The sequence below is a fragment of the Aythya ferina genome (assembly GCF_964211825.1).
Source record: "Aythya ferina genome assembly, chromosome: 28".
NCBI lineage: Eukaryota > Metazoa > Chordata > Aves > Anseriformes > Anatidae > Aythya > Aythya ferina.
In genome coordinates this window covers 2,337,865-2,348,765 of record NC_140325.1, presented here as the reverse complement: position 1 = coordinate 2,348,765, position 10,901 = coordinate 2,337,865, and the positions used below count along the sequence as shown (strand labels likewise).

The 10,901-nt window shown below is 65.0% G+C and overlaps 1 protein-coding gene across 1 annotated transcript; it reads right to left on the bottom strand.

Moving 5' to 3' along the window:
• Positions 1-10,870, bottom strand: NCKAP1L (NCK associated protein 1 like). Its single transcript, XM_084499805.1, has 31 exons — positions 10,664-10,870; positions 10,467-10,577; positions 10,265-10,357; positions 10,115-10,171; positions 9,892-10,034; positions 9,682-9,772; positions 9,470-9,607; positions 9,328-9,376; positions 9,093-9,249; positions 8,577-8,633; positions 8,195-8,291; positions 7,791-7,900; positions 7,550-7,682; positions 7,343-7,424; positions 6,958-7,016; positions 6,312-6,457; positions 5,307-5,439; positions 4,959-5,078; positions 4,187-4,326; positions 3,860-3,991; positions 3,544-3,762; positions 3,249-3,379; positions 3,068-3,165; positions 2,162-2,255; positions 1,979-2,061; positions 1,812-1,892; positions 1,614-1,707; positions 1,380-1,496; positions 993-1,102; positions 782-871; positions 1-293 (listed from the first exon to the last, which is right to left on the bottom strand). Exons 1-31 carry the CDS (start codon positions 10,763-10,765, stop codon positions 168-170), a joined length of 3,393 nt encoding a protein of 1,130 aa, XP_084355931.1. The 5' UTR covers positions 10,766-10,870; the 3' UTR covers positions 1-167.
• Positions 10,871-10,901: the final 31 nt, after the last annotated feature.

The following is a 10,901-nucleotide window of genomic DNA, read 5'->3' as shown; positions in this document are numbered from 1 at the left end:
GGGGGACTGGGGAAGTTTGGGGAAATTGGGTTGGTTTGGGGGAATTGGGTTGGTTTGAAGGGTTTGGGGTGGTTTGGGGGGCTCGGGGGAGTTTTGGGGGTATCGGGGAAGTTTTTGGGGGTTCAGGGGAGTTTTTTGGGGCCAGAAGGGTGGGCGCAGGGCCGGGGTCAGTGCGAGGGGACCCTGCTGAGCAGATTCTCCCTGCACACCTCGCGGTAGGCGTTGCGCAGCAGCACGTAGGGGAAGCAGCTCTCCAGCATGTCCACCGTCAGGAAGGACGACTCGGCCACGATCTGGGGTGTTTTTTTTTTGGGGGGGGGGGACACAAAGGACGCGTCTTCAGCAGCCGCCCCCACCCCAAGGTGCCTCAGTTTCCCCTCGTGCCCCCCCGCCCCTCCCCATGAGCTGGGTGCCCCCTCCCCGTGCCCGAGCTCCAGCTCGAAGCATTTGCATTTAAATTGCTTTGCAGCCGGGGCGCTCTGCTCCCTGAATACCAATCCGGGGGGGGGGCTGTGGGTGCGTGGCCCCCACCCCAATAGCCCTGCGGGTCCCCAAGGGGGGGGTCAGGGCAGGATCTGACCCCCCTGAGCCCCCCGGATAGAGCTGGGCACCGGGGAGCTGGAGCAGCGTGGGCACGGCAGGAGGGGATACAACCCATAGCCCCCCCTGGGACCCCCAGAAACCCCCCCAGGACCCCCAGAAACCCCCCCAGGACCCTCATAAGCCCCCCAGGACCTTCAGAAGCCCCCCCAGGACCCTCAGAGACCCCCCCAGCACTCACCAGCTGCATGAGCAGGCAGATGGAGTCCCGGTTCCTTGCGCGCAGCTTGTCCGTCTCCTGGCCCAGCTGCAGGAGGCTGACGGAGGCCAACTGGGGAGGGAGTGGGGGGGGGGGGGGGGCAGATCCTGCTCAGCACCGACCCCCCCCACACCCCCAGGTGGTGCCCACCCCCCTCTTTAGGGCCGTCTGAGGTCCCCTGAGCCGCCCTCACCAGCAGGAACTCCTTGAGGTGGGTCTCGATGTTCTTGTTGTGGACGGTGAAGAGCGCGGCCGAGACGTGGATGATGGCCTTGGCCAGGCAGTGGATGTTGTTGTTGTAGCCTGGGGGGGGGGACAGGGGGGGGAAGGTTGGGGACAACGGGCCCCAAAGCAGGTGACAGTGGGGTCCCGGTGTCCCCGATGCAGCCAGGGGGGTGTAAATGAGCCGGGGAGGGGGCCCTGGACTCGTAGGTGTGGGGTTAGGGGCAACGGGACGCAGGAAGGGTGGGGGACGCGGACAAGAATGGGGACACGGGGATGGGGATGGGGACATGGGGACACAACTGGGGACACTGGGACAGGACTGGGGACACTGAGACAGGGCTGGGCCGTGCCTCACCGTCCGTCTCCGTGTTGTAGATGGACGCCGGGTCGGAGGCCAGCAAGGGCAGGGACACGGCCACGAAGACCAGCAGCAGGCAGGCGACCTTGTAGTCCTCCTCCGGGGACGAGCCATCTGCCAAAAGGGAGGGGACAATAGCCAGGGGACACGGGGGGGGACCTCGGGGACAGCCCCCCGGGACCCCCCAGTCCCTCCCAGTCCCTCCCAGTCCCTCCCAGTCCCTCCCAGTACCCGTCTTGCTGCCGGCGAGGACGTTGACCAGCGCAGGGTCGATCTCGCAGGGGATGCCGGCGGCTGAGGCCAGCTCGAAGATGCTGAGGGTGACCTGGGGGGGGGGACGAAGGCTCAGGGCTGGGGTCACGGGGTGCCACACGAGCCACCCGGCCCCATTTCTTGAGGGGGGGGGACACCCCTTGTCCCCGTACCCACCTGGATGTCGGTGTCGGGGGTGACCACGTCCGTCAGGCACTCGATGGGGCCCATGAGGAAGGGGCAGTGGTGGGAGAAAACCTGCGGGGAGACAGCGGTGAAGGAGGACACGGGGGGGGAAAAACGCCCCGGGGGGGGCTCGTTGTGACCCTATAGGGGGTGCCCACCTCCCGCAGGCCCTGCTGAGCCATGGCACGGAAGCTCAGGATCTCCCCGATGATGGTCATCCTCTTCAGGACGTTGTCAGCCGCTGTAGGGCGAGGAGAGGGCTCGGTGAGCGTGCAAACGTGCAAAAAAAAAGGGCTGCTGCGCCCCCCCCGGTGCCCCCCCAAACCCCAAAAAAAACTCACAGGTGAGCCGGGGCAGCAGGGCCGCCATCTGCTCGGGTTTGCAGGAGCTGGAGCGCAGCTGGACCAGCGTGTCCATGTTCTCGTTGACCAGTTTCTGCCGGGGACACGGGGCGCTGGCGGCGGGGGACGCACGCGGCCACCCCGCTGCTCGCGGCCCCGAGCGAGCCCCGGGGGTTTGGGGGGGTCGCCGGGGGTGGCTCTGCCCGTCCCGATGCGCTGCGGCACGTGGCAGAGGCACCCTCGTCCTGCTTCTGGTCCCTGGTCCTGGTTCTGGTCCTGGCACCTCGTCCCAGCACCCCGACCCCGGTCCCAGCACCCTGACCCCGGTCCTAGCACCCTGAGCCTGGTCCTGGCACCCTGAGCCTGGTCCTGACACCCCAAACCTGGCCCCGGCACCTCAAATTTGGCCTCTGGCACCCCAAACAAGGTCCTGGCACCCCAAACCTGGCCCCAGCAACCCAAACAAGGTCCTGGCACCCCAAACCTGGCGCCCCAAACCTGGCCCTGGCAACCTGACCCTCATTCCAGTACCTCAGCCTTGGCCCCAGCACCCCAAACCTGGCCCCAGCACCCCAAACCTGGCCCCTTGCACCCTGACCCTCGTTCCAGTACCTCAGCTCTGTTCCCAGCACCCCAAACCTGGCCCCAGCACCCCAAACCTGGCATCTTGCACCCCAAACCTGGCCCCTTGCACCCTGACCCTCATTCCAGTACCTCAGCTCTGTTCCCAGCACCCCAAACCTGACCCCGGCACCCCAAACCAGGTGCCTGGCACTCCAAACCTGGCCTCAGCACCCTGACCCTGGCCCCAGCACACGGAACAAGGTCCTGACACCCCAAACAAGGTCCTGACACCCCAAACACGATCCTGGCACCCCAAATCTGACCCCGGCCCCTCGTCCCCACCTTCAGCTCGGCGACCTGGGAGCTGACGTGCCACATGAGGTTGTCGCTCAGGAACTTCATCCCGTAGGGCCCGATGAGCTCGGCCAGCGCCCGCATCTCTGCGGGGACGGGGACGGAGAAGGGGACATCAGCGAGGGGGACGCGGGGGGACGGCTCCCGGCGGCGTCCCCACATCCCTCACCCGAAACGTCGGAGAATTCGGCGGCGCTGAAGGAGGGCTCGCCCTCGCGGGGCACCGTGGTGAAGGCCTGCAGGGCGGGGGCCAGCACGATGGCCCCCATGCTGGCCTGGCGCAGCAGAGCCTCCAGGTACCTGCGTGGAATCAAAGCCTTGACCCTATAAGGCCACGCTGACCCTATAGGGCCTCGTGAAGGGGGCCACCCTGTTTTGTTTTGTTTTTTTTTGGGGGTGCTGGGGCCTCTACGAGGGGAGACACCCCAATTTTTTTTTTGGGGGGGGGGGTTGCTGGCGCCCACCAGTTGGTGTAGATGGTGGTGAGGGTCTGCTCGCCGGCGGCGTCGCGGGGCTGCGTCTGCTGCAGGAGGACGCCGCGGATGATGCGCCCCGTGTCCAGCCCCAGCAGGTGAGCCAGCGACTGGAGGAAGGTGACGTAGGCTCCCAGTCCCACCAGTACCTCCGAGGGACGGGCCACCTCCTGCGTGGCTTGGCTGTAGCCCGCCATGGCCACGATGGCCCTGTAAAGGGGACGGGATGGGATGGGGGCTGCTCACAGCTCCGCGGGACCCGACCCCGCTGCCCCGTGCGCCCCCAATTCGGGTTTTTTTCACCCACTTGGTGAAGCGAGTTTCCAGCTGGCTGCTCAGGTACTCGGCCGGCGTCACCGTGTGCTCGAAGACGGTGAAGTTGGGCACGTGGTTGAGGCTCAGGGACAGCTCGGCCAGCGTCAGGTGCAGCTTGTCCATGCTGGGGGGGGGGACACAACGCACGTTGGCAGCCACCCCGCGGCCCTATAGGGTCGTGGGGACGGCCCTATAACCACCCCGTGCCCATCCACGGCGCGCCGAGCCCACCCTCGAGGTCTGGTGCTCGCCGTGGTCCTGTTTTGCCCCCCCCAGGGTCGTGTTGAAGCCCCCCCCCCTTCCCAGGCTCTGCTCTCACTTGGTGGTGAGGGTCCGGTCCTTCCTCTGGCTCTCGGCCCCTGGTTTGTCCCGCTCGGGTTCCCCCTTTTTGGCCGGGTGTTTTAGGGTCTTCTTGTTGCGGGCCTTGCTGACGGTGGAGGCGCAGTGCTTGGGAAGCAGCTGGGGGGGGGGACAGAGGGTTACAACGGGGGGGCTTTATGATCGGAGCCCCCTCACCCCGTCCCCAAATCGGGGACACGGCCCCCCCAGCTCTGCTCCCCACGGCCTGTCCCGTCCCCAAAAGCTACAGGGATCCTGGAGACCCCAAAGGCCAAAGAACCCCGAGGATGATGAGGGGAGCGGAGAGTTAAGGGAGGAGAGGCTGAGGGGCGACCTCGTTAAGGGTTGTAATTATGGGGAGGGCGAGTGGCAGGGGGACGGGGCTGGGCTCTGCTCGGTGACACCCAGCGACAGGACGAGGGACAGCGGGTGCAAGATGGGACTCATTTCTGCTCAGAAAAGCTCATTTTTGCTCAAAAAGCTCCTTTCTGCTCAAAAAAAGCTCATTTTTGCTCAAAAAGCTCCTTTCTGCTCAAAAATGAGGTGAGATTTTTGCACGGGGAGGGGGTCAGAGCACGGAACAGGCTGCCCAGGGGGGGCTGTGGGGTCTCCTCCTTTGGGGTCACCCAAATCCTGTCTGAACGTGCTCCTGCGTGACCCGATCGGGGTGTCCCTGCCCCAGTAGGGGTACTGGGCCGGGTGATCTTTTAGGGTCCCTCCCAGTCCCTTTTGGGGGGCTCGGAGCCCCTCACCTGCTCGCTGAGGTTGTGGTGCTCGGCGCAGGCGTCCATGATGCAGCTGCTGGCCTGGCGGGCCATCTCCTCCAGGAATTTGTTGCACAGCCCCAAAGCCACGGCCTGGAGCAGGGGGTGCTGCGGAGGGAGAGCCACGATGTGACAGCCCCAAAATGCCCCCAAAACAGCCCCAAAACAGCCCCAAACCAGCCCCAAAACGGCCCCATATTGGCCCCAAAACGGCTCGTAGCCATGTGGCACGGGGTCAGGGCTGCAGCACGCCACCAGCTGCCCCAAAGCCACGTCCCCGGCCCCAAATAATTGCCACGGTGCCCCCCTGTCCCCCCCCGGGGCTGCAGCACCCACCTCCTCGGGGCACATGGGGTGGACGCAGCGGGAGAAGTGGCTGCAGAGCAGGGGGAAGGCGATGCTGTAGCGCAGCATCGAGGGCTCCTCCATGGTCGCCGCGAACAGCTTCTCCACGACGCGGGGGTAGAAGCTGCAGGGGTGGGGGCAGAGGGGGGGGAGAGAGGGGCAGGGTGTGTTTTGGGTCTGCTGGCCTGATTTCTGTTTCCTTCTCCCCTTTTCACTCCATTTCTCCTTTTCTCTCCTCTCTCCTTTTCCTCTTTTCTCTCCATTTCTCCTTTTCTCTCCTTTTTCCCTTTCTCTCCTCTTTCCCTTTTCCTTTTCTCTCCTCTTTCCTTTTCTCTCCATTTCTTCTTTTTCTCTCCTCTCTCCTCTTTCCTTTTCCCCTTTTCTCTCCATTTCTCCTTTTATCTCCTTTTTCACTTTCTCCCTTTCTCTCCCCTTTCCCTTTTCTCTCCCCTTTCCTCTCCTCTTTTCCCTCTTCTCCCCTTTCCTTTTCCCTTTTCTCCCCTATTTCCTTTTCCCCTTTTCTCTCCATTTCTCCTTTTCTCTCCTTTTTCCCTCTCTCCTCTTTCCCTTTTCCTTTTCTCTCCTCTTTCCTTTTCTCTCCATTTCTCCTTTTCTCTCCTCTTTCCCTTTCCCTTTTCTCCCCTCTTCCCTTTTCTCTCCTCTTTCCTCTTTCCTTTTCTCTCCCTTTTCCTTTTTCCCTCCCCTCCCCTCCCAGGAGCAGACCCCCCCCCTCCTACACCACCCGTGCACTGTCCCCATCCCCATGTCCCCATCCCCACACCCACGTGTGTCCCCCCCCAAGCCGCCCCCCAACCCTCCCCAGCCCCTCCCAGAGCTGACACCTCACCCCAAACCCCCTCCACCCCTTCCCACATCCCTCACCCCGCCGCGTGCTTGCCTCAGGACCCAGTTTGGGGTTTGGACCCCCCCCCCCAAAGCCTGGCTGACCCCAAAACCCTCTGGGGAAACTGAGGCACGAGGGGCAGGGCTGCTCACCACAGCTCCGAGAGGTCGGAGGCCTCGGCCAGCAGCTCCTCCAGGGAGTCGAGCAGTTTGGTGTGGAACACGACGAGGTTCATGGCCCGGCCCACGTCGGGGTTGGTGGCCAGCGGCAACGAGGCTTTGGCCACGCTGGTGTAGGCCTGGGGGGGACACGGGGGGGGTCAGGGGGACAGCAGGGTGCAGGGGACAGCTGGGAGGGGGACGGGGAGGTGGAGGGAAGAGGGAATGGGAGGTGATGGAAATAGGGATGGGGACTGGGAGGTGGAGGGAAAAGGGTCTAGGAGGTGGTGGAAGTAGGGATGGGGATGGGGAGGTGGAGGAAATAGGGACGGGGACCAGGAGTTGATGGAAATAGGGACTGGGAGGTGGAGGAAAGAGGGATGAGGACTGGGAAGTAAAGGAAAAAGGGACTGGGAGGTGATGGAAATAGGGATGGGGACTGGGAGGTGGAAGAAAAAGGGACTGGGAGATGATGGAAATAGGGACAGGGACCGGGAGGTGAAGGAAAGAGGGATGGGGACTGGGAAGTAAAGGAAAAAGGGACTGGGAGGTGATGGAAATAGGGACGGGGACTGGGATAGGGAGAGAGGAGAGGAATTGGTGCAGGGAACGAGGACAGGGACAGGGACAGGGACAGCACCTGCAGCCGGAACCAGTCCAGGCGGAGCGGGGTGAAATCGAACTGCTCCTTGTCATCCACTGCGGGGACAGGGAAAGGTGGGGAGATGTGGGGAAGGGTCTGGGGGGGGCAGGAGGGGCTGAGCCTCGGGCTGGGGGTCCTGACGGGGAGGTGCTGAGCCAGGGGGTGCTGGGTGCCAGCTTGGGGTGGTGGCACCCACCCCGTGGGACACCCCAGGAGCTCCTGTGTCCCCACTGCCCCCCCTGAGGCTGTGCCTGGGTGCTCAGCACAGCGCCAGGGCTGCTGGTGGGGTGCAGGATGGGACATCGGACCCCAAGACGTGTCCCCAAGTCCCCAGGATGTGTCCCCAGACCCCCAGGCCGTGCCACGGGGACGTGTTCCCAACCTCCTTTGACTGAGAGAGCCGAGAGGGAGCTGACGAAGGACGACAGGATGATGGATTCCTCCTCGGGGCACACGGAGAGGTTCTGCGGGGACGGGGACGCGATCGGGGACGGCCAGGACAGCCCCGGGGGACAGAGCCAGCCCCAAAAGGGGACACCATCAGCCCCCAGCAGCCAGCCCAGGGCGTCACCCGCCCTCCCCGTGGTACCTGAATGATTTCGCTCAGCACCAGGGCGTCGAAGCGGGCCAGGTACTGCACGTGGTAGCGCTGCAGGACCCCCACCTGCCCCCGCACCAGGCTCCGCAGCTGCTCCATGAGGAAGAGCATCTCCGCCAGGTGGCTGCCAGCGGGGCCGCCCGTCAGAGCGGGGACACAAAAAGCCCTAAATCTGCCCCAAAAGGGGGCAGCCGAGCCGTCCGTGCCCCCCCCTCTATGGCACCGTGCTCACCTGTCGGTGAAATCCTCGGGGTTTTTGGTCTTGGTGACGTGCTCGGCGTGCCGCACCAGCCAGCTCACCTCGTCCCGGCAGAAGGAGAGCGCCATGAAGACGAAGAGAGCCTGGGAAGAGCAGGGCTTAGAGGGCACGGGGGGCTGCCACAGACCCCACACAGACCCCACAGGCGGCCTTTCCCCCCCCCCACGCCCTGACAGAGCCCTGACACCCCCCCACAATCACACCCCGCTGCCCCAAACCTCGCACCATCACACCCCTGCCCGGGGCTGCCCCGTAACCTCTCCACCCCGGCACCCCCCGTGCCCCACAGCGTGCCCCCTAAACCCCAACCCCACAGGCAGTATTCCCACCCCCCCTCAGCCCCCAAATCACTGCCGTTCCCCCCCCCCCATGCCCACCTTGGGACCCAGCAGCCCGGGCTGATCCTCCAGCAGCGCCGCCAGCTCCCGCACGGCCCCGCGTAGGTACGCCCGCCGACCCCGGTGCAGGGCTCCACTGTGGGGTGGGGGGGGTCAGGGCCACCCCAGTGCCCCTCCAGCCACCCTGTCCCCCCCCCGGGACATCCCAGGCACCGTGTGGCAAAGATTGGAATGATTGAAACCAAATTGGGGGGAATCCTGACCACCCCTGGGTGCTGGCACCTCCCCACACCCCCCTGGAGCCCCCCCAGATCTCTGGGACATCACAGCCTCATGGGGTGGGGACCCCTCGATCCCCCTAAAGCTTTGGGACCCCCTGGGACCCTTCCCAGCCCCCCAAAATCCCCCGGAGCCCCCTGACCTTTGAGTGACAGCATGCTCCTTGCACTCCTTCAGATCGGCCACCCGCTTCCCGTAGCTGCGAGGGGGGGGACACGGCCGGGCAGTGCCACGCACGGGACACCCCAAAGATCCCACAGGGACCCCCCCGTGCACCCAAATTCTGGCCCCCAGCATCACCCCCAGCACCCAAATCCCCCCATACACCCAGCTTCTGGCACCCCAAGCACCCAAACTCCCCCATACACCCAGTTTGTGTCACCCAGAGTCACCCTGAGCACCCAAAACCCCCCCATACACCCAGAATCAGGCACCCCAAGCACCCAAACCTCCCCATACACCCAATATCTGGCACCCACTGGCACCCCCAGCACCCAAACCCCCCCATACACCCAGTTTCTGTCACCCAGAGTCACCCTGAGCACCCAAATCCCCCCCATACACCCAATATCTGGCACCCACTGGCACCCCGAGCCCCCAGCCGAGCCCCCAACCCCCCCAGCCGATCCCCCAGCCCCCCCGACCCCCTCCCCATTACCCCTTGAGGCTCCCGAGCAGCTCCTCAGTGACCTTGTGGATCTGCAGCACCTCGTCACGCAGCAGGGTGAGGTAGAGCGAGCCCTGCAGCGCCAGCCGCCACAGCTCCAGGCACTGCGGGGACAACCCCAAGGCCCCCGGGCACACCAGGAACCCCACTGCGGGGGGGGCACGGCCATCAGGGTGGGGGTCTTGGCACCGCACCCCCCCTTTGGGGGCTCCCCACGGGGACTCACTGAGGATCCAGCGCTCCATCACCTCCAGGGACAGGTACTCGCAGGCCATCTGGGGACGGAGGCGTCACGGTGTCACCGCTCTCAGCCCCACGGGGTGACCCCCCCCCAGACCCCTGAGCCCCCCCAGCATGTTGGCACTCACGGTGTCGGAGCTGGCGGGGCTCAGCATGGCCCCCGAGGTGCTGAGCAGGCTGAGGAGCTGGTCGCTGCGCCACTGCTCGGCCCCTTGGTTCCTCCGGGCAAAAAGGAAATGGAGGGACAGCAGGGCGCTGGTGACAGCCTGGGGGACAAAAAGGGGACAGCACGGGGTGGCACGGGGTCTGATGTGACCTCCCCAGGGGGGTTGTAACCCACCTTGGTGTGCGGCCCGAATTCCTCCGTCAGCTTCTTGAGGGGGTGCTCGTACTCCAGCAGCATCTGGCCCAGGCGGGCAAAGCTGGGGTCGCTGCGGGGACGAGGCGATGGGGACAACCCCTGAAAGGGGGGGACAAAGCCCGAGGCCACCCCCCGAGGGGATTTTTTTTTAATTTTTCTTTTTTTTTGGGGGGGGGGAAGCCCACCCACCTGGCTCCGTGGCTCATCTCGTGGGCGCAGTGGTACATGCCCACCAGCACCCGGCGGTCCTCGGTGCGGGCCAGCAGCAGGACGAGGGACACGTAGGTGACAACCAGGTCCAGGTAGTTCTTGGTGAAGTCGTAGTTGACGTGCTGGGGGGGGCACAAAGCCGTGAACCCCCCCCCCGGAGCATTTTGGGCACCCCAAAGCCCCCCCTGAGGGCCCCACTCACGATGTCGAAGAAGCACTGGTTGGCATCGATGGTGTTCAGCAGCTCGTAGACGTGGTCCTGGGAGGGTACGAGGAGCCATGTCACCGCTGTGTGTCCCCCCCCCAGCCCGAAAAGCCAGCGCTGCGCCCCCCCCCGTGGCCCCAAACTCACCCTAAACTCCAGGACGTCCACGAAGGAGTGGTAAAAGGGCCCCAGGGCACGCACGATGTCCCCTTTGTCCTTGTGCACCGGGCCAAGGTGTTGCTGCAAGGGACAACGGGGGGGGATATGGCGAGGGTGACACTTTGGGGACACCCCAGAAGGGGGGGGACACGGGGTTGGGGACAGGGGGGGGACGTGGCGGGCCCCTCACCGTGCTGCTCCTCACGTCCAGGGTGGGGAACTTCTTGTTGATGAACTTGACGCAGGGCTCCATGGCCTTGTCGCTGAGGAAGGACGGCCGCGTCTTGGGGTCGGAGCAGGTCTGTGGGGACCCCCCCCAGGTAATATTAGAACCCCCGGGACCCCCTTTTTGGGGTCGCACCCCCCCCACCCGGCCCCAAACTCGACCTTTTTGATGTGGTAGATGCGGACGAGGACGCCCCGGCCCCGCTCGTTGAGGATGGTCAGCTTCTCGGCCAGCTTGTGCTGGTACACGGAGGGCAGCGACATGGTGGCGACGCGTTTTTGGGGTGGGGGGGCCACACCCCGCGTCCCCCCTCGTCCCCAAACCGCCCCGCGGCACCGACTTCCCCTTCCTGGGCTTCCTGGGCTGGGGCCACCAGCACCATGTGATGGTGACGGCAGC